This window comes from Eretmochelys imbricata, chromosome 27 (genome assembly GCF_965152235.1).
Source record: "Eretmochelys imbricata isolate rEreImb1 chromosome 27, rEreImb1.hap1, whole genome shotgun sequence".
Taxonomy (NCBI): Eukaryota; Metazoa; Chordata; order Testudines; family Cheloniidae; genus Eretmochelys; species Eretmochelys imbricata.
In genome coordinates, this window is record NC_135598.1 from 2,905,615 (window position 1) to 2,929,336 (window position 23,722).

The following is a 23,722-nucleotide window of genomic DNA, read 5'->3' on the forward strand; positions in this document are numbered from 1 at the left end:
TACTCTCCAAGTACTTCTTTGCCAGGGGCCCTTTTCCTAATTAATCAAATCACAATTTATAATCTTCAAATCCCTCTTCAGGCTATGCCATTCCTAATCATCTCAACAATCCCCAGTCTTCCCCTCTCCAGAGCTGTTGTATCACCCAGTTTCCTTGCCCTGAAGTGCTTACTGTCTAAATAAGACAAGGTAATGATGTGTGTTTTCTGGGCTTGTAAAGCCCTTTGTAAGTTAAAGGTGTTTAACTAGTAACTTGTGCCTTGCGAATAATCAGGACAAGCCACAGGCTTCACCTATGCCATCCACAGACCTTACAAAATGGGCTTTTCTTTAGTGAAATGTGTTCTGTATGCCTAGCTAGTGTTGTTGTGGACTAGAGGATAGTGTCTTATCCCCTGGCTTGCTAAGCCTTCTTTCCTTGGGGCTCTGAAGCCACAGCTTGATATTATGAGACTTCCCCTCTCTCTACTTAAGGTTTAAACTAGCTTTTCATTGACTTCTCCTGCCCAACTTTGCCAAAATTAATCCATTTGGAATTTTGTAATTCTTCATTTTATGCCAGGATAGAGGTATTGGGGAAAGTTTGAGACAAATTGGACAATGTTTGGGAAATAGGGTTTGAAAATGGGGTCATCTCACTTGACTGTTTTTCCAGTGTATTTTTTCCATAGGTAAGATCATCCACACAATCCTAACTGCATTTCTGTGCCTGCAATGTTCACATTTTATGTTAGCTATTCTCTTACAGATAGCTAATAAAGAGATAATGAATTTATGAAGGGTTAAGAAGTGTTACTACTCATGTCTGTAGCATGTCTGTATTATGATGATTATAAGTCATGGCTATAAGCAACCTACTGGAATCTGTAACCTTGGAGTTCTTCGAGTAGATGCAGGCGTGTCTTCCACTTAGGTGTGTGTATGCCCAGCATGCTGGAGCCAGAGCCTTTTGCCTAGCAGTAGCCACAGGGGGCAGCGCTCATGGCTGTGACCGCTCCTCTGGCTGTATGAGTGGAGCTGCCCCAACCCCCCTCAGTTCCTTTTCCCCACCTGTGGCTGGAGTCGGAGGTGTGTGTAGTTGTAGTTTGACAACCTTGCATTTCGTGTTTGTCATAACCATATAGCTAAGAGTGGCCTAGAATTCCTCCTTACCTGTAAGGGGTTAAGAAGCTCAAATAACCTGGTTGGCACCTGACCAAAAGGACCAAAGGGGAAAGAAGATACTTTCAAATCTTGCTGGGGGGGGAAGGTTTTGTTTTGTGTGTTCTCTTGGGAAGCAGAGAAGCATCAGGTCAGAAAACTCCTTCTCCTATAAACCATCCTAAAAGTCTCTCACATTACAAAAATTGTAAGTAAAAGCCAGGCAAGGCATGTTAGATTATCTTTTGTTCTGCTTGTGAATTTTTCCTTTGCTGGAGGGAGGTTTATTCCTGTTTTTTGTAACTTTGAAACTAAGCCTAGAGGAAGTTCTGCTGTGTTTTTGAATCTTTTGTTACCCTGTAAAGTTATTTTCCATCCTAATTACACAGAGGTGATTTTTACCTTTTTTTTAAATAAAACCCTTCTTTTAAGAACCTGACTGACCTTCTCTATTGTCCTAAGACCTAGGGGTTTGGGTCTGTGATCACTTTGTAGTCAATTGGTTAGGATATTATTCTCAAGCCTCCCTAGGAAAGGGGGTGTTAGCGCTTGGGGGGATATTTTTGGGGGAATAGGAACATTGTGGTCCTTTCCCTGATTCTTTGTTAAATCACTTGGTGGTGGCAGCGTGCCCTCCAAGGGCAAAGAATTTGTGCCTTGGGGAAGTTTTAACCTAAGCTGGTAGAAATGAGCTTAGGGGGTCTTTCATGTGGGTCCCCACATCTGTACCCTAGAGTTCAGAGTGGGGAGGAAATCCTGACTCTGTTAGCCTAGTTTATTGTATAGAGTTAATGTTAGTAAGTAGTTAGATAGTGTTAGTTAGTGGTGCCCTCACTGTGGTTCAAACACTGTCCTTTGTGTGGACAGGCAATCCCCAACAGCGACGCCCACACATGGTGCTTGCTTTGTCTTGGCGAGGCCCACCTTAAAGCTCACTGTTCGACTTGTAAATTGTTTAAGAAGTGGTCTAAGGTGGTGCGGGAACTTTGCTTCAAGAAGCACCTGCTTAAACCTGCCATGTGACCTCATCTGCCTCCTTGGGTTGAAGATCGCTGTTGAACTCAGAGGGTGCTGACGCCTCTTGTTCCAGGGCAGGCGCCTCGCCGAAGAGAAGGGGGAACAATTCTCCATCATCAGTGTTGAGAAAGAGGTCTCATAAGACTAATTTGGATTGCTCCAGGTTGTGGGGCAACTCCTTTGCCTCCCCGAGGAAAAGCGCAGACTGGCATGGTTTGGGCACGTGGTATGGTGTGGGTGCCTCTGACCCTGCCCTGTACTGGGTGGGAAGGGCAGAAACACCATACCATTGGCTTGGTTCTGGCTTCCGGGTGTCTGTTGAGCCTGGTACCAACGAGGGAAATGCCGGTACTGACTGAGTTCATGTTGTAAGCGTACCAGGCAGCCTCAGACCTCTTTTGCCTTTCGGTCCTAACCTCCCCATTCATCCGGCACTTTCCCAGGGCTGCACCACCTGTGGCCCCTCTGATGGAGCGAGACACCGTGCCTCCATGTGTGTTGGCACCGCACCAAGTGCTCCCCTTCCAGTGGTGGGGATATAGCTCGTACCAGAATTGGTGTGGGCAAGCTTGGCACTGGGCGCTCTTCAGCACCACCACAGTTGACTCTGCAAGTACTCTCATGGAAGGATATCCGCATCTTCCCATATCTTGACAACTGGTTGCTGAAGGTAGATCCAGAGAGGGGGTTTTCACCCACGTTGACACTACATTGCATTTGCTTCACAGCCTGGGACTCCTTGTAAACACCTCAAAGTCAGCTTTGGCTCCCACTCAAAAAATCAAGTTTGTTGGAGCCTTTTTAGACTCCACAGGTCAAGAGTGTTCCTGCCAACCAACTGCTTCCAGTCAATGCAGCAGCTCTGCTTCAGTCTGCAATCCCAGCCATCCACGACAGTCAGTGTGTGTCTGAGCCTGCTGGGCTGCATGTCCGTGTGCATGCAGGTGGTCCAGTTTGCCAGGTTCCGCCTTGACCCCCTTCAGATGTAGCTCAGGATGGTTTACCACCCTGCTCTGCATCCTCTGGAAAGGTTGGTTCACCTCCCTCCACCAGTTCTAGATTCCCTATGCTGGTGGGAGTCCCCACGCAATGTGCGCCAAGGGGACCCTTTCACTCAGGCTTCTCCAACGAAGACACTGGTTACTGATGTTTCCATTCTGGGTTGAGGGGTGAATCTGGCCTTGCTGAAGGTCCATGACCTGTGGGTAGAACCGGGAGCCTCAATCCATATCTACGTGGTGTAACTTCGGGCTATCCTCAATGCATGTTGTGCCTTTTGATACCGCATCAGACACTCAGTGGTACTCACCAACAGTACCATGCAATGTTGGTCTCTTCCATCCCTCATATTCTATGATTCTTTTATTTCAGTCCTCAGGAGACTAAAATCCTTGGTGTCAATAGAACGGTATCTGGATGAAATTTAATGACCTGTATATGGAGAAGATCAGATTGTATAATCAAGTGGTCCCGTCTAGCCTTAAACTATATGAAATTATAAAGAGAAGTTTCCCAATAAATTTTAGTTAATAAAAACCTCCCATTTTGGTCTCTGGCCTGGTTGAAAACATCAGAACTATTCATTGAACCATAATATTTTTCCACTGCACAGTCTTAAACCTTTGGTGGCACAGTAGGAGAGGGGTGGGTATTCAGGTACTAGAATCCCAAACAGTATAGAGTTTTACATTTTTCTGCCAACACCTTGAATTGCCCTCAGAAGTAAATATGATGCAATATGGTTTAATAGTGGCTAATAGTGCCAAGCAGATATAGTTTTTGTTAGATGAGCTTAGGGCGGTCCTCTGTAGAGTGTACTGCAGTTGTCAGATCTAGAGGTTTCAGGGTGTAGAATGTGGGAATGTCTGTTCAAAGAAAGAAACAAGGCTAGTGTGGTAATATCTTTAATTGGACCAACTTCTGTTGGTGAAAGAGATGTGCTTTCTTCAGATTTCTGAAGAAGAGCTCTGTGAAATTCGAAAGCATGTCTGTTTCACCAACAGAGGTTATTCCAAATAAAGATATTCCCTCACTTGCCTTGTGTCTCTAATATACTGAGGCTACAGTCAACTGCAGGCATACTTTAGAGAGAAGCTATGTAAGTGCCTTAGAAACTGTGAATGTAGAAAGGTGCTTTTTGCCACTAATGGCAAACTATGTATCCAAACACCACATCAATTCCAGTGAGATCTCAAGGAACCAATTTGCATTTTATTTAATTAATAAAGTTTAAGAAATGCATAATTTTATTAAAAAAGATGCTTGTATTTTCTTGTGGCTCATTACTGATTTTTTTCTGCCCTGTTTGTGTCTCCCTCCAATAGTCTATGCAAGCAGCAAGATGTCCTACAGATGAACTATCATTAAGCAATTGCGCTGTGGTGAATGAGAAGGACTTCCAGGCTGGCCTGTAAGTATCCACCATTACTGTTTTGTCTAACGAGAACTAGAGACAGTGTCATTTTAGACCTGGAAGCAGTCAGCTAAATTTCTGAAACTGACTTGTTCCCAGAACTCACTCCGCCTGAGTCACTTGTGTATCTCTTCTTTGGGAATGTGAACGTGGCTTTGAGGTTAAAAGTGAGGGTGTGGCTTTATCCCAAAAGATGGGAATAAGGTAGGGGCAATGCTTGGACAAAGAGCAGGCCTTCTTCGCGTGGATGCGTATTTAGGGTATTTCAGTAAAAGTCTTTTTTAAGTGTAATGCATGGAAGCAGAAAACGTCATTTTATCCACAGGAACCTCCTATTACTAGGCTAGTCCATAAAATGCAACTTGAGGAGATGGAAAAGTTTGCCACCTTGTCCTCGTAGCCCCACCTATACAGTTGCTAGACATGATTTCAATATTTGAGATTAAAATATTCTGCAGTTCAAAAATGTGAACATAATGAGGCATACATATATACTATAGGTTTCAGAGTAACGGCCGTGTTAGTCTGTATTCGCAGAAAGAAAAGGAGGACTTGTGGCACCTTAGAGACTAACCAATTTATTTGAGCATAAGCTTTCATGAGCTACAGCTCACTTCCACAGTATGCATCCGATGAAGTGAGCTGTAGCTCACGAAAGCTTATGCTCAAATAAATTGGTTAGTCTCTAAGGTGCCACAAGTACTCCTTTTCTTTTTATATATACTATACTTACTACTCACAAGTAGTAAGGAAATCCCACACTCAAGGTTGTCCTGAGCACTTTGTGTGTGTGTGTGTATAGTGCTCAGGACAATCTTGAGTGTGGGATTTCCTTACTACTTGTGACTGCTTTCCTTTGCAACCTTAATGTACTTTTAACATATAGGATGTTTTGTGAAAAGAAAAGGAGTACTTTTGGCACCTTAGAGACTAACAAATTTATTTGAGCATAAGCTTTCGTGAGGTACAGCTCACTTCATCGGATGCATGTAGCTCACGAAAGCTTATGCTCAAGTATATTTGTTAGTCTCTAAGGTGCCACAAGTACTCCTTTTCTTTTTGCGAATACAGACTAACACGGCTGCTACTCTGGAGAATGTTTTGTGTGTGCAATGGAGTGGATCTGGGTGATTTTAAGCAGGAAAACTCAATTTAAATAGTTTTTGTATTGTTTCCTAGAGACAGGTTAATTCTCATTGGTAACCATTAAAACATATTGATTTGCAACCGAATATAGCTGTTACATTAAATTTGGTACTTTTTTGCTAGTCACAGTGATACACTGTATCTATATGCATTCATTGAAGCAATTATATAGATTAACATACATTTAGTCAAATTCTTAATTTTTACATTATGATGTTAGAAAACAGTGAATGATGCATTTCTTGTTTACTGGATGATGATTTCTTATGCAGGATTTTTGTCAAACTGCATTTGGATGGAAATTGGAATTCAATTAAAAATGTAAAAAAAAATAGTTTAAATAAAAATATGCTGGCTGCATAAGAAATATGTGTGTTAAAACATTTTGCGTTTAAGGAAGTATTAATTATACTTAATGACTTGACTGTTTCTCTTCAAAGATATTTAGGTGTCTGAAGATGCAGATAGACACCTAGTGTGGTTTACAAAAGTGCCTAAGCATGTTAGGTGCCTAACTCCCACTGAAATCAGTGAACCATTGTACATTTTGTGTGGCCAGTGTCATGGGGTGTGTCTGCTCTGTAGTGCTTGCTGGTGGCCAAGTGTGGCACTTCAGATACTGCCTGCCTCAATTTCCTCCTTCTCACGGTTTTCGGTCTCTTCCAGGGTTCACGTGGCTCAACCATGTGGCTGGGTCATTCTCATTTCTGTCGTCTTTCAGGGTAACAGAAGTCCAGACCAAACCAAAAGTACTTTTGCCCCACTTAGGATTCTTTTCAGCCTGCTCTTCAGGTTCAGTTCCCAGTCCCTTCTGGGTTACCTTTCAATTTCTCTGTGGCTCTGTCAGAGAGTCCTGACTCCCAGACCACTTCCCTGGAGTCCTCTGACACAGTCTGAGCTCCTCTGGGCTACATTTTATTTCCTTTGGCTCTGAGATAGAGCTTCTTCTCTAGAGTCCCCTCACAGTCCCCTGCAGGCCTTCGCTCAAGGCCTTCCCCAGAAACTTCCTGATTCTGTGTGGTTCTGTTCTCTTTCAAAGGGCTCAGAACTACTCGGAAAGAACCCAGATGGTCCTGATAGGGGGTATAGCTAATCTGTCGAAAGTGTGGCTGAGCACAACTACTCTAAAGGGCTAGCCAACCTGTGACAGGCAGGGCTCATCCTGAGAATCTGTTAATGAAAGTCTGATTTAAATCTGCAGTGATTCCTATAGTTAATAATTGATATCTTCAGTGGAACATGCTGTATTCTTCATGGATCTCTAGTTCCCAATCATGCTTGCTGTCATTAGATGTTGGCTGCATGTGTTTTTTCTGCATGCTGCACTGGCTCTGGCCGTATAGCCTGTACAGCAGGCTCCCATCAAACTGTCCAATAACTACAGCCCCATTAGTAGCAAAGGCACTCAGTCAGGTTTATTGTCGACAAAGCACAGTAATAGCACCCAACAGACTCTGTGGGGATGCTAAGACATGGATGCCCGTGATGATGGACTCAGTCAGTGGCGGGACTTTCTGCTGCCCCCTAGGCTGGCCAAAGAGACACTCTGAGACTCCATTTCATACACCAATGCGTACAATTTATGTATTGCCCCTCTTGTGTAGCTAGTTACACAACTAACTACACAAGTATAGCCCCCTGACATGGTTTGTTACCACCCATTACCTTGCATATGTTGGTTTGTGTGTACCATACTTTGTATTGGGTGTTCTGGTACCACCCTTCTGGAATGTGTTTGCGTGAGTTTACTGTGCCTAGTACTTGTTAGGAATGTGTTTTTGCAATACCAGCCCCGTTCTTGCCAGATTCTGTGAACTTGCAAGTAGGCATGTTTTATAGCAGGGTCTGCCTCTTGCTTACAGCCTGACTTTCGCTAACTTTGCTTTATATCAGCAAAGCTTGCCCACTGCTTTATCTCAGGCCTCTTGTCTCAGGCTCTCTCTCTCTACTACATTTGCTATCTGTGGCTACATGAGAGCAAGAGTGCCTCTAACCACTATTTATGTAGCTACTGGTGCTCTAGAGCCCCCAACTGTCCGCTCACTTAAACACCTCCTGCTGCTCAGGCACGCCTGCCATGGCCCATCTACCTCTACCAGCCTGGCCTTTTCCTGCTGCCCTGGAGCAACTTTGCACACCCTTCAGCACCCTGAGCCCCACCCCACTGAGCCATAACCACCTTCACCTGGACTCCCTTGCAGAGTCCCATACCCCCTGCACCAAGCACCTGTGCATCCAGATTCCCTCCTGCACCCAGACCCCCACCGAGCTGCTCACAAACTGATTGCGCCTCCCAGAACCCTGGTACTCTTGAGATAATTCTGTACCAAAAAATTAAAAAATTTAAAATTCTGCAAAGTTCTGCATATTTTAATTGTCAAAATAACACAGAAACACAATAACAATATAATCACACCATTTTCAGTTATTTTGGTAATTTATTTCAAAATTCTTGTCAGCAAATAATTGAAAATGGTGTGATTATGTTGTGTTATTTTGACAAAGAAAATTTGCAGAATTTTAAAATATTGTGCGCAGAATATTTAACTTTTTGGCACAGAATTCCCTCGGGAGTAGTTTCTGTTCACTGGCTTATGTATTTATCACCAACAGATATGTACTAGTGCGGGGACATGATCACCTGAAAACTAGACTGTTACAACAGTATGGGTCAGGGATGGAAGCTCCTCCTACCCCACTAAATGATAGAAAATGAGTTGTATGTTCATTCCTACATCATTAAAAGGGGGCTGACACTCAGTGAAAATGCTTATGATGGTGCTTCTGACTTCCTGACAGACTAGGGACCGAATGGCTAGGCAGCAGTTCTGCGGAAAAGGACCTAGGGGTGACAGTGGACGAGAAGCTGGATATGAGTCAGCAGTGTGCCCTTGTTGCCAAGAAGGCCAATGGCATTTTGGGATGTATACGTAGGGGCATAGCGAGCAGATCGAGGGACGTGATCGTCCCCCTCTATTCGACATTGGTGAGGCCTCATCTGGAGTACTGTGTCCAGTTTTGGGCCCCACACTACAAGAAGGATGTGGATAAATTGGAGAGAGTCCAGCGAAGGGCAACAAAAATGATTAGGGGTCTAGAACACATGACTTATGAGGAGAGGCTGAGGGAGCTGGGATTGTTTAGCCTGCAGAAGAGAAGAATGAGGGGGGATTTGATAGCTGCTTTCAACTACCTGAAAGGGGGTTCCAAAGAGGATGGCTCTAGACTGTTCTCAATGGTAGCAGATGACAGAACGAGGAGTAATGGCCTCAAGTTGCAGTGGGGGAGGTTTAGATTGGATATTAGGAAAAACTTTTTCACTAAGAGGGTGGTGAAACACTGGAATGCGTTGCCTAGGGAGGTGGTGGAATCTCCTTCCTTGGAAGTTTTTGGAAGTTTTTAAGGTCAGGCTTGACAAAGCCCTGGCTGGGATGATTTAACTGGGAATTGGTTCTGCTTCGAGCAGGGGGTTGGACTAGATGACCTTCAGGGGTCCCTTCCAACCCTGATATTCTATGATTCTATGATTCTATGATTCCTGTATCCAGGGGTGAATACACATTTCAGGGCTTGTCTGTCTGTGTGCTGTGAGCTAGTCAGCTTCTCCAGGTTTGGTTAGTTTTTCTCTACCATGGAGAGCTCCTGTCACAGAAGGAGTTGTCCCAGCCCTCTAGCAACTGTCTCTGATTGAATTGGATTGTGATTTTTTAAAATGGCTTTTGCAGTTGTGCAAATACAAGCAAAATTCTACACTTCTCAGAGTGAGCAGCTGGTGGAGACATGGGTGAAGTGGCAAACCCCATGAACGGTATTAAGAAGTAATTAACAGCAGGTTTGCAGTGGCCAGTTGCTCAACTGCTGGGGAGAAAGGGTGTCAGGAAAAACGCCTCTCCAGATGGCTTCTAGAGAACTGCTCCAAAATACACTCTTTTATCTAGTCTTTTATAACTAACTTCTACAAAACACATAGGTCATAATGACCCCTACTGGAGCATCACTCTTCCTAACTTTCAATAAACTTCGAATATCAGAGGAGCCCAGACTCAAGGTCTTCCCTCCACCAAGGTTTTCGGTCTCAGTGGTTGACTTGTCTGTCCCCTCCTCACATTCTGATTAGCAGAAATTGCCAGCTAGATTCGACCTTGCTTCTGAAAGCCTGTCTGCAAATTAACCCTTAACTCTGTGGTGGTCAATTTCATTAATTCATAGTAGCTGAGCGCTCATTATTGCATGGTTGCAATTGGCTTGATCATGTTCTGGAGTAACAATCCAGGGCAACAGTTGTATCTGTTGAGGTATTGATGCGGTGTGAGAGTTGCAGAGAGGAAGCATAGTCCAGTGGTTATGGTGGTAGCTGGTCTCTTGGGCGATCCAGGTGGTTCTGTCACAGACTTCCTGTGGGAACGTCGTTAAACCACTGAGCTTCTTTGTGCCTAAGTTCCCAATCTGTGAAATGGGGATAATGCTGCTCTACTTTACAGGTGTGTTGATACCTTAAAAAGACTGAGGCACTCAGCTGTTATGCTAATGAGCACTATACAATAGACAGACATTTGCTGGTAGGTTGTCATAGACTCATAGAAGATTAGGGTTAGAAGAGACCTCAGGAGGTCATCTAGTCCAACCCCCTGCTCAAAGCAGGACCAACCCCAACGAAATCATCCCAGCCAGGGCTTTGTCAAGCCAGGCCTTAAAAACCTCTAAGGATGGAAATTCCACCACTTCCCTAGGTAACCCATTCTAGTGCTTCACCACCCTCCTAGTGAAATAGTGTTTCCTAATATCCAACCTAGACCTCCCCCACGGCAATTTGAGACCATTGCTTCTTGTTCTGTCATTGGTCAACTGAGAACAGCTGAGCTCCATCTCCTTTGGAGCCCCCCTTCAGGTGGTTGAAGGCTGCTACCAAATCCTCCCTCACTCTTCTCTCCTGCAGACTAAAGGCATTGCTACACTTGCAAGATGTAGAGTGCTTTGAGTTAAACCAGCCTTCGTAGAGAGCAGTAGGGAAAGCGCTGTAGTCTGTCCACACTGACAGCTTCAAGCGCACTGGTGTGGCCACATTTGCGGCACTTGCAGTGGCATTGGGAGTGGCGCAGTATGGGCAGCTATCCCAGCAGGCAAGTGGCAGCAACATGCTTTGTGGAGTGTGACAGGGAATGTGTTGTGTGTGTGTGTGTGAGGGGAAGAGTGGGTTTTTGGGCGACTGAGAGCATGTCATCATGCTGTCTTGTAAGTTCAGACAGCAGCAGACCTCCCTTCCCCCCTGCCCCCCTCTCTCTCTCTCTCTGTCTCTCTCACACAGCATTCCACAGTAATGGTTGCTTTGTCTCGGAGGAGATAAGCAGTCGGCTGTCAGAAACGGAGCTTTCAACGGGCATTTCCGCATTCCTACAGCCGATTCCAAACAATGACAAGAGTGGCCACTTGACTTAAGGGGATTATGGGACATTTCCGGAGGCTGATCAGAACGCAGTAAAGCAACACCTCGTTCTTACTGGCACCGTGGCACTCCAGCGGGGGTGCAGCAAACGTTATTCCACTCGCTGAGGTAGAGTACCAGCAGCGCTGTAGCCGCAGAGTCAGAGTGCTCTACGTGCCTTGCCAGTGTGGACGGGTAGTGAGCTAGTGCGCTTGCGGCTCCTTTATTGCACTGAAACGCGCAAGTGTAGCCAAGCCCTAAATAACCCCAGTTCCCTCAGCCTCTCCTCGTAAATCATGTGCCCCAGCCCCCTAATCATTTTTGTTGCCCTCCGCTGGACTCTCTCCAATTTGTCCACATCCCTTCTGTAGTGGGGGAACCAAAACTGGACACAATACTCCAGGTATGGCCTCACCAGTGCTGAATAGAGGGGAATAATCACTGCCCTTGATCTGCTGGCAATGCTCCTACTAATGCAGCCCAATATGCTGTTAGCATTCTTGGCAACAAGGGCACAGTCTTGACTCATACCCAGCTTTGCATCCCCTGGTCCTTTTCTGCAGAACTGCCGAATAGCCAGTCGGTCCCCAGGCTGTGGCAGTGCATGGGTTTCTTTCTTCCTAAGTGCAGGACTCTGCACTTGTCCTTGTTGAACCTCATCAGATTTCTTTTGGACCAATCCTCCAATTTGTCTAAGTCATGCTGGACCCTATCCCTACTTTCCAGCATATCTACTTCTCCCCCCAGCTTAGTGTCACCCGCGAACTTGCTGAGGGTGCAATCCATCCCGTCATCCAGATCATTGATGAAGATGTTGAACAAAACTGGCCCCAGGACAGACCCCTGGGGCACTCCACTTGATACCGGCTGCCAGCTAGACATTGAGCCATTGATCATTACCTGTTGAGCCTGACAATCTAGCTAGCTTTCTATCCACCTTATAGTCCATTCATCCAATCCATACATTTTTAACTTGCTGGCAAGAATATTGTGGGAGACCGTATCAAAAGTTTTGCTGAAGTCAAGCTAAGTCACGTCCACCACTTTCCCCATATCCACAGAGCCAGTTATCTCATCATAGAAGGCAATCAGGTTGGTCAGGCATGACTTGCCCTTTGTGAATCCATGTTGACTGTTCCTGATCACCTTCCTCTCCTCCAAGTGTTTCAAAATGGATTCCTTGAGGATGTGCTCCATGATTTTTCCAGGGGCAGAGGTCTGTAGTTCTCCGGGTTTTCCTTCTTCTCTTATTTAAAGATGGGCACTATATTTGCCTTTTTCCAATCATCTGGGTCCTCCCCCGATCACCACGAGTTTTCAGAGATAATGGCCAATAGCTCTGCAATCACATTTGCATCCGGCCCTATGGACTTGTGCACGTCCAGCTTTTTCAAGCAGATGCTAGTAATAAAGTGACTGATGTTACAAAAAGTGCAATGCCGAACTGTGAGTATTTAATCTGAAATCCTTGGCTCTTGCATATTAAAAACTAGCACCTTTCCCTAATGTTTCCCGAATAAAATAATGGAGGAGCCTAAGCTTTAGACCTGTAAGAGCCAACTGTGTTCATTTATGACTCTGAGTAAATAATAGTAACTATTAGGTTGCAACCTTCTATCAATTATGAAACCATGCAGGGAACAATGATCTAGAGGCGTTGTAACCAAAAAAGCCCTGGACATTCTGCTGTATAAATAATCCTGAGAAGGTTGCTTGTTTTGTAGAATTAAGATTTACATAGGAACTAGTGTGGGTGTATTGCTAATGTACTCAATGCTTTTTTTGCCTCTGTCTTCACTAACAAGGTCAGCTCCCAGACTGCTGCGCTGGGCATCACAGCATGGGGAGTAGATGGCTAGCTCTCTGTGGAGAAAGAGGTGGTTAGGGACTATTTAGAAAAGCTAGACGTGCACAAGTCCATGGGGCTGGACGAGTTGCATCCGAGAGTGCTAAAGGAATTGGCAGCTGTGATTGCAGAGCCATTGGCCATTATCTTTGAAAACTCGTGGCGAACGGGGGAAGTCCCAGATGACTGGAAAAAGGCTAATGTAGTGCCAATCTTTAAAAAAGGGAAGGAGGAGGATCCTGGGAACTACAGGCCAGTCAGCCTCACCTCAGTCCCTGGAAAAATCATGGAGCAGGTCCTCAAAGAATCAATCCTGAAGCACTTACATGAGAGGAAGGTGATCAGGAACAGTCAGCATGGATTCACCAAGGGAAGGTCATGCCTGACTAATCTAATTGCCTTCTATGATGAGATTACTGGTTCTGTGGATGAAGGGAAAGCACTGGATGTATTGTTTCTTGACTTTAGCAAAGCTTTTGACACGGTCTCCCACAGTATTCGTGTCAGCAAGTTAAAGAAGTATGGGCTGGATGAATGCACTATAAGGTGGGTAGAAAGTTGGCTAGACTGTGGGGCTCAACGGGTAGTGATCAATGGCTCCATGTCTAGCTGGCAGCCAGTGTCAAGTGGAGTGCCCCAGGGGTCGGTCCTGGGGCCAGTTTTGTTCAATATCTTCATAAATGATCTGGAGAATGGTGTGGATTGCGCTCTCAGCAAATTTGCGGATGATACTAAACTAGGAGGAGTGGTAGATACGCTGGAGGGCAGGGATAGGATACAGAGGGACCTAGACAAATTGGAGGATTGAGCCAAAAGAAATCTGATGAGGTTCAATAAGGATAAGTGCAGGGTCCTGCACTTAGGACGGAAGAACCAATGCACAGCTACAGACTAGGGACCGAATGGCTAGGCACAGTTCTGCGGAAAAGGACCTAGGGGTGACAGTGGACGAGAAGCTGGATATGAGTCAGCAGTGTGCCCTTGTTGCCAAGAAGGCCAATGGCATTTTGGGATGTATAAGTAGGGGCATAGCAAGCAGATCGAGGGACGTGATCGTTCCCCTCTATTTGACATTGGTGAGGCCTCATCTGGAGTACTGTGTCCGGTTTTGGGCCCCACACTACAAGAAGGATGTGGATAAATTGGAGAGAGTCCAGTGAAGGGCAACAAAAATGATTAGGGGACTGGAACACATGACTTATGAGGAGAGGCTGAGGGAACTGGGAATGTTTAGTCTGCAGAAGAGAAGAATGAGGGGGGATTTGATAGCTGCTTTCAACTACCTGAGAGGTGGTTCCAGAGAGGATGGTTCTAGACTATTCTCAGTGGTGGAAGAGGACAGGATAAGGAGTAATGGTCTCAAGTTGCAGTGGGGGAGGTTTAGGTTGGATATTAGGAAATCTTTTTCACTATGAGGGTGGTGAAACACTGGAATGCGTTACCTAGGGAGGTGGTAGAATCTCCTTCCCTAGAAGTTTTTAAGGTCAGGCTTGACAAAGCCCTGGCTGGGATGATTTAATTGGGGATTGGTCCTGCTTTGAGGAGGGGGTTGGACTAGATGACCTCCTGAGGTCCCTTCCAACCCTGATATTCTATGATTCTGTGATTCTATTGGTTGTGGAAAAAAACTGCAAATTGTTCTTAAAAGCAAATACACCTGGAGTGTAGAGAAGCCAGAGCTGTAGGCTGTGGTAATCTTGCTGCACTGAAAAGTTTAGCCAGGCCATCCATATTGCTGCCTTGCAGTAAAGTGCATATGACCGTAATCACTTGTCATCTTCTATTCTTTTAAAATTAGTACTTACCATTCTATTCTAGATTTGACTAACTGAAGGGGAGAATTTATTGGATGTATACCTTATAACTGACTTCTTTTTAATATTCACATTATCATATGCACATATATGTGGATATGATATTCAGATTCGATCATGAAATCACCTTCAGACATGGGACTGGGAATAAGACCTTGGATCTATTCCCAGCTGATTCACTGTGACATCTTGGGACAAGTCACTTCCTCTTCATGCCTTTAGTTTTGACATCTGTAGAAGTTAGCATGAGTCTCATCTTTACACTGATATAGTGCATTGGATCATAGGATCTCAATGCACTTTACAAAGTATTTGTTATTAGACAGTGGTAATATCTTACATTTCTGTTGTACGTTCCATCCTGGGGGAATCCCAAATCACTTTGAAAACAATAAAAATGTGCAAAAAGCAAATATCCAGCTCCAGGGAGGACCTGACAATGGCCTGGTGGTGAGAAGTGGAGGAGGGAACACTTCTATTCTTTGGGACACCCTCTGACTCTTGGAGAAAGTTCCCCAGGGGATAGCTAAAATTCTTACGGTTTTAAAAAATGGTTTTAATCTTGGATCCTCTGCTGCTTTATCAAATTCAAACTAAAAGCTGCTTAGGCCATTCAAATATCTCCAGATTACCATTTCATCACCCTTTTACCTACTAAGGTATAGCAATAAAGTGGGGAAACTGTTCCACAGTTCTGTTTCTCAAAGAATGCGGAAAAAATTCACTGCATGCATGCTTATGCTGAATTCTTCCTCTTAAAGAGGGCCTGCAGTTGGAACTGCCAAAGTTACTTCTACATCCGCAGTATGTGCCCAATGACCCTGTAGCTAGACTGAGAGGGGTATTTGTTAGGGGGCTTATTCCTTCACCTGCTCACTTCCCTGGTCCTTCTCGCATGAACAGAGAGCAACAATACCTGAAGTCCAAGGATGCAAACAATTCCATGTTTATTGGGGTGAACTTCCAGCAAGCAACGATTCCAATTTCCTTCCTTAGTATCCTCCTTCCCAGCTCTGACACCACAGAACCTTGCCTGTGTCCCTGTTCCCATTCCCCCCTTTAGCAAAACATGATTCCAATTTCCCCACCCGCATTCCCATTCCCCGCTTTTCTTCCTGATTGACTGCAGACTATATAGTAAAACTTGAGTTCCGCTTAGCTATCCCTTAACCAATCATTTTACTGAAATTTAACTAACCAATCCTAACATATTGTAACATGATTATTTAACCAGTTATATCCCACCACCTGAATTAGTTTACACCCAGCAAAATTAATTATATAGCAGACAGAAACAATCACAGAACCAGACAGAGATTATACAGACAAACAATAGGGAAATGGGGACTACAGTGATAGAACAACAAAGAAATGAGGATTTCACATCCCAGCTATTGATAAGTGAGTTCTTGCCGGACAGGATGCTATCAAACTGAGTTTCCTTTTACATCTTCTAGGCACTTCCCTTTTGCTGGAGATGATAGGAATACAACCCTGTCCTGATAATGCCTAACAGCCCAATAATACCTTATTTCAGTGTGACCAGTTTGGAATGTAAGGATGTGACCATATGCTTTCCATCTTACGGCTACCTCTGCTGCTTAGCCAGAGGCCTTAGCCTAAGAACAGGGCCTCAGACTGTCACAGTGAGAAAAGGCCTTATACAGGCAGACAGTGATTTTGATTCTTTCTTTCTTTTATACCTCTATAACTAGCTAAATGATAAACATATACCTAAATTCTTAAAGTATAGGCCTTTGCAGATAGGCTTGAATATCTATATCCTAACAGTATTCAGCACATTCATTTATTATGTGAGACCCTTGTTAAGTTGCACTGAGTTGGAGAGTCATTGTGAGTGAACACTATGAAAATTAAAAGTAGGGATGTTATATCATGGACTATTCTTTTCCTTTACTTTTGACAGTTGGAGTTGAGTTTTAATTATGTGATGATACTTAATGCGTTAGAAGTTACTTCTTTCTATGTAGTTCTGTTGTTTAATCTCTGGTCAGGTGGGAAGAGTCTTCCATTCTGGGGTATGGATTGGTAGGCATAGGGAGGCATGTGGCCCTAGCCTCTGTTTACCAGAAGCTGGGAATTGCGTGACGGGGGATGGATCACTCGATGGTTACCTGTTCTGTTCATTCCCTCTGGGTCACCTAGCATTGGCCACTGTTGGAAGACAGGATACTGGGCTAAAAGAAATTTGATGAGGTTCAACAAGGACAAGTGCAGAGTCCTGCACTTAGGAAGAAAGAATCCCATGCACCGCTACAGACTGGGAACCGACTGGCTAAGCAGCAGTTCTGCAGAAAAGGACCTGGGGATTACAGTGGACGTGAAGCTGGATATGAGTCAGCAGTGGGCCCTTGTTGCCAAGAAGGCCAACGGCACATTGCGCAGTATTAGTAGGAGCATTGCCAGCAGATTGAGGGAAGTGATTATTCCCCTCTGTTCGGCACTGGTGAAGCCACATCTGGAGTACTGCGTCCAGTTTTGGTCCCCTCACTACAGAAAGGATGTGGACAAATTGGAGAGAGTCCAGCAGAGGGCAACGAAAATGATTAGAGGGCTGTGGCACATGGCTTATGAGGAGAGGCTGAGGGAACTGGGCTTATTTAGTCTGCAGAAGAGAAGAGTGAGGGGGGATTTGATAGCAGCCTTCAACTACCTGAAGGGGGGTTCCTAAGAGGATGGAGCTTGGCTGTTCTCAGTAGTGGCGGCAGATGACAGAACAAGGAGTAACGATCTCAATTTACAATGGGGGAGGTCTAGGTTGGATATTAGGAAACACTTTTTCACTAGGAGGGTGGTGAAGCACTGGAATGCGTTACCTAGGGAGGTGGTGGAATCTCCATCCTTAGAGGTTTTTAAGGCCCAGCTTGACAAAGCCCTGGCTGGGATGATTTAGTTGGGGATTGGTCCTGTTTTGAGCAGGGGATTGGACTAGATGACCTCCTGAGGTCCCTTTCAACCCTGTTATTCTGTGACTCTATGTTTCTAACAGCAGGGGCTGAGAAGGGCATTTTCTATAATTGCTCCTCCCAGCGGCTGGGCCACTGTGGTAATGGACACAGGAACTGAGAGGAGGGGGACTGTTTTTCTGTCCTCTTAATGCCTCTGCTGCTGATGCCCAGGTAGTGTGGAATAGGAAATTGACTGACTTGAATGCAGAGAGGGTGAGATGCAGAGCTGGGGGAAGAAAGGGTTGGGGGTGTTGCCTGATCTATTGGTTAGGTATTATTTAGAGATTCCAACTTAACATTCTGTTGTTTAGCAGGATTAATTTGTCTCTACATTGGCCACAGTTTTGCAGTTGTTTTCAGAGTGAGGACGTCCATGTATGTGGGGGAGATTTGCATTTAAGGAAGACTTTCTGAATTTATCATAGTTTTATTAGAACAATCAATAATATCACAAACACTACCATGTAGTACAGTAGATAGAGATAATACAAGCATCCAAAACTTGCATATTCACACCATCCTTTGCTGGGGAGCCCTGTAATAGGCAAGATGACCCATCCATGGTCCTTGGCCTTGCAGGTTCCAGGAACTCTCCTGGGAGTGCATGGGTCGAGTGCCACCTTTTGTCAGAGTGCATATTAAAATGATTATCATTGGCTTGAGCCTGATTCGGTGTGAGAAGATGCAATGCAAACTTCCCATGGCCCATCCTAGTTCTGAGATGTGCCCTTCCACACTTTCTTCTATGGCTGCTTCTGTGCAGTGAGAGCCTGTCATGGTGGCTTTCTGGAGTAACAAACCAGCCTGAGGCCACGAAAATCACTTCATTTGTGCCCTAACCCAGGGTCTGATCTCCTGTTTCATATTTTAAATAAATATATTCTGAGAAGTCCTCTCCGTCCCCCCCAAAAGTGTAGAACAGGGGGTGACCTCCTTTGGGGGGAGGGCTTTTTCTGAATAACGTTACGATTTTCTCACCACCCTCTTCTTGAAAAACAAGCTTCCAGAAGTCGCTAAGATTGTAACTGTGAAACCTGATGAAAATGATACCTTTCTTCCGTTTTGTACAAAAAGTGTCTCAATCTATAAAGCCATTTATAGCACTAAAGCTTTTACAGTGCGTTTTGGAATCCTTTCTTGCCAAGCTGTGCCAGTGGTTAAGTACGATGGTTCCTTTATTTTAAAAGGCTAATTAAATCATGGATGCAATCAGTGAGCGACAGTATATGGATGCTTACACAAAGTTACTGTGAAGAATAAGTTGACATTAAACATAATTGAGATCAGGGAGCTTTAGAGTGATAGGCAGAGGCAACTCGTGGAGGGGCCACGTTCCCCCTTTCCCAGATTTCTGCCAGGGTTTGCTGGCCAGCCCCCCTCCCTGTGGGGCAGCTGCTGGAGCTGGCGAGCTGTGGTGTGGGGACAGGCAGCAGCAAAAAGCTGGGAGCTGCAGGGAGGGGCTGCTGAAGGTAAGGGGCGTGTGACTCAAGCTATTGTGGGGGGGGGGGAGGCAAATCTTTACATTATTCCCCTCCACTATCAGCAGGTACCCCACTCGTCTCTGGTGACAAGGTGACTGCAGTAATGTCTTTTATTGGACCAACTTCTTTTGGAGGGGGAGAGAGAGAGAAAGGGGCTTTTGAGCTACACAGAGCTTTGCTTCAGATCTGGGAAAAGTAGTGGAACAGATCCTTCAGCATATGTAGTTAGCACATATTTCAAGAGACCATTCAAGGTAAAAAGAACAGGAGGACTTGTGGCACCTTAGAGACTAACAAATTTATTAGAGCATAAGCTTTCGTGGGCTACAGCCCACTTCATCGGATGCATAGAATGGAACATATAGTTTTTTATATATGTATATATGTAACTATATGTTCCATTTTACACACACACACACACACACACACACACACACGCACACACACAAAAGTTGGAAGTTACCATACAAACTGTGAGAGGCTGATTCGTTAAGATGAGCTATTATCAGCAGGAGAAAAAACTTTTGTAGTGATACTCAAGATGGCCCATTTAGACAGTTGACAAGAAGGTGTGAGGCTACTTAACTTAGGGAAATAGATTCAATATGTGTAATGACCCAGCCACTCCCAGTCTCTATTCAAACCCAAGTTAATAGGATCTAGTTTGCATGTTAATTCAAGCTCAGCAGTTTCTCATTGGAGTCTGTTTTTGAAGCTTTTCTGTTGCAAAATTGCCATCCTTAAATCTTTTACTGAGTGGCCAGCGAGGTTGAAGTGCTCTCCTACCGGTTTTTGAATGTTATGATTCCTGATGTCAGATTTGTGTCCATTTATTCTTTTGCGTAGAGACTGTCCGGTTTGGCCAATATACATGGCAGAGGGGCATTGCTGGCACATGATGGCATATATCACATTGGTAGATGTGCAGGTTGAACGAGCCCCTGATGGTGTAGCTAATGTGATTAGGTCCTATGATGGTGTCACTTGAATAAATATGCGGACAGAGTTGGCATTGGGCTTTGTTGCAAGGGTAGGTTCCTGGGTTAGTGTTTTTGTTGTGTGGTGTGTGGTTGCTGGTGAGTATTTGCTTCAGGTTGAGGGGCTCTCTGTGAGCGAGGACAGGTCTTTCTTCCAAGATCTGTGAGAGTGAGGGATCGTCCTTCAGGATAGGTTGTAGATCCTTGGTGATGCACTGGAGAGGTTTTAGTTGGGGCCTGAAGGTGATGGCTAGTGGCGCTCTGTTACTTCCTTCGTTGGGCCTGTACTGGAGTAGATGACTTCTGAGTATTCTTCTGGCTCTGTCAATCTGTTTCTTCACTTCAGCAGGTGGGTGTTGTAGTTGTAAGAATGCTTGATAGAGATCTTGTAGGTGTTTGGCTCTGTATTAGGGATTGGAGCAAATGCGGCTGTATCATAGAGCTTGGCTGTAGACAATGGGTCGTGTGGTGTGATCTGGATGAAAGCTGGAGGCATGTAGGGAAGTATAGCGGTCAGTAAGTTTCTGGTATAGGATGGTGTTTATGTGGACCATTGCTTATTAGCACAGTAGTGTCCAGGAAATGGGCCACTTGTGTGGATTGGTCTAGGCTGAGGTTGATGGTAGGATTCCTCAAGGGCTTCTTTTCCATGGGTCCAGATGATGATGATGTCGTCAGTGTAGCGCAAGTAGAGTAGGGGCGTTAGGGGACGAGAGCTGAGGAAGTGTTGTTCTAAGTCGGCCATAAAAATGTTAGCATACTGTGGGGCCATAGCAGTGCCGCTGACTTGAAGGTCTCCATTGTCTCCACGTGTGAAATAGTTATGGGTGAAGACAAAGTCACAAAGTTCAGCCACCAGGTTTGCCATGATATTATCGGGGATACTGTTCCTGACGGCTTGTAGTCCATCTTTGTGTGGAATGTTGGTGTAGAGGGCTTCCACATCCATAGCGGCCAGGAGGGTGTTTACACATATTGAATCTATTTCCTTAAGTTAAGTATCCTCACACCTTCTTGTCAACTGTCTAAATGGGCCATCTTGATTATCACTACAAAAGTTTTTTCTCCTGCTGATAATAGCTCATCTTAATTAATTAGCCTCTCACAGTTTGTATGGTTTCAGAGTAACAGCCGTGTTAGTCTGTATTCGCAAAAAGAAAAGGAGTACTTGTGGCACCTTAGAGACTAACCAATTTATTTGAGCATGAGCTTTCATGAGCTAGAGCTCACTTCATCGGATGCATACCGTGGAAACTGCAGCAGACTTTATATATACACAGTTTGTATGGTAACTTCCAACTTATCTGTATGTGTATATATATGTTCCATTCTATGCATCTGATGAAGTGGGCTGTAGCCCATGAAAGTTTATGCTCCAATAAATTTTTAGTCTCTAAGGTGCCACAAGTACTCCTGTTCTTTTTGTGGATGCAGACTAACACGGCTACTACTCTGAAACCATTCAAGGTAAAGTGGCCCATTAACACCCCTCCAATCCTGGGATGGGGGAAAGGCAGTAGATCTGGGTGGCCAAACAAACAATGGCTCATGAGCTGCATGCGGCTCTTTTACAGTTAAAGGGCAGCTCGCGGAGCCCCCCACATTTTCCACCTACTAGACAGTGGAAGGGGGGTGCTTGGAACCTCTGCCTTGCAGCAGGTTGGTGAGGTAGGGGCTTCTGCACAGTGGGGAGGGGAGTCTTGGGGCTTCAGCCCTGTGGGGCACGCCTGCCAGGGCATGGGGCTTCAGCAGGAGCGGGGCTGAAACCCCAAGCCCCGGCAGGCTCCTCCCGAGGGGCCAAAGCTCCAACCCCAGGCAGGTGTGCCCTGGCTCTCGAACATCTGAAGATTGTCATATTCAGCTTGGCGAGTCAGTAAGTTTTTTGTCCCTAGTGTTGTTGTAATTGCCTCCCTTGATTGTTGTAATAAGCCATAAATCCATTGTCTCTATTCAGTCCATGATATTTAGTGTCTAGTAGAGTGATGAATTTAAACTCCCAGGTTCATCTTTTGAAAGTGTTGAGCAGATTTCCTTTCCTCAGTCTCAAAGGGGCCCTGCACCCATGTGACGCCTGATTCAAGTCCGTGACTTCAGTGCAGCTCTGCAGAGGCATACTCCTGCTTACATTGTATTGCAGGACTGGTGCCTTAGTTTTTCCATCACAGAAGTTGAATGAAATCTAAGAATTGTTACTCATGATTTCTCATAACATTGGAATCAAAATAAAATGCTGGTCTTTCTTTTCTAGGCATGTAGTTGTGAGGACTTCTCCAAACCACAGATACATTTTCACGTTGAGAACCCATTCATCAGTTGTTCCAGGCAGTATCGCGTTCAGCCTGCCCCAGGTATTGTGTGGTCTCACTTTTCCGCTAGGAAGAAGGTGGAAGGACTTTTAAACAAAAGAAGGCATTTGTATCATGTCAGTTTTTTAAAGTTAACAATTTCAATGGGGAAAAAACCCTGTGGATAAATATTAGTGTAAATTAATACTGCAAGTTTGGGCTTTTGCAATCAGAATTTCAAGAGACCTTTCTGATAGACTGGGCACATTTTCAGTAAAATAAGATGTAAGAGGCATTTTTGGGGAAAAGTAGGTAAAACAATTAGTTTTCATAATTTGAATGTGCTGAATCTGAAAATATTTACCAAGCTGAATTTTGAAAATTTCGCTACCTAAATTGGAATTAAAAATTTATGTAAAATTTGAAAAATTAGAAAATTTTCTATTTTTATTCTGCTACAAAGAGTTACTGTATATCCTGCACATTGTTAGACAAGCATAATTTAACAGTTCCTATATGTGCCGACACACCCTTGCATTTACAGGCCCCAGTGCATGCCAGTGTAATATTTCTTCAGCTGCAGTGTTGTGATATGCACTCTTTGATACATCCACAGGTAACAATTTCTGCACAGCTGTCAGGGATTGGCTCTAGTGGCATTAGCTCTTGGGTACCATTTCCCCATTATGTTTGGTCCAAGCCATGTTCTCTAGTGGGGGTAGTGTGGGATTGTTGTAATTTGCCTGCCTACACTTCATAACTTGCAGGTGAGCTCTTTGAGTGCAGCATAGTGCATCGCTTGTTGGGGGCAGTGCCTCTGGTGTTGACACTTGGAGAACAATATCACCCGGGTCTTGTCGCAGCCCTCCTCATCAGATAAATGGTACGTGTTGCAGATGAACTTTTCTGCTGAAATGATCGTTCTGTAGATCATCCTTCCCCCAGTGTCTTGGGAGTACATGTTTCTCCATGAATATTGTCCAAGCAGTTTTCTTGCTGTTTCCAACAATATAGGAAACAGTATCACTGACTGTCAGTGCATGGAAGGAGAGTACTGTTTCTGTGTCTGCTTGGAGAAACGCAGGCAGAAGCTTCTCTTGACTAGTATGAACAGGAATGCATTTGGGTTTTTTTTTTTTTTTTTGATGTTCCAGCCTTCATCCACAACCTGCTGCAATACATTTTGTCATAGTGTTCCACTAACAGAAGAAG

The 23,722-nt window shown here is 44.7% G+C and overlaps 1 protein-coding gene across 4 annotated transcripts in view; it reads left to right on the forward strand.

Annotated features, from left to right (window-relative positions):
• NSF (N-ethylmaleimide sensitive factor, vesicle fusing ATPase) overlaps window positions 1-23,722 on the forward strand; it is a 184,657-nt gene that overhangs the window by 17,558 nt on the left and 143,377 nt on the right. For 3 of the 4 annotated variants that reach the window (XM_077806325.1, XM_077806326.1, XM_077806327.1), the window contains exons 2-3: window positions 4,482-4,567; window positions 22,474-22,573. In XM_077806325.1, coding sequence (XP_077662451.1) covers window positions 4,482-4,567; window positions 22,474-22,573 — 186 coding nt within the window. Of the gene's footprint in view, window positions 1-4,481; window positions 4,568-22,473; window positions 22,574-23,722 lie in introns of those variants that run through there. The other variant, XM_077806328.1, reaches the window with a different exon arrangement.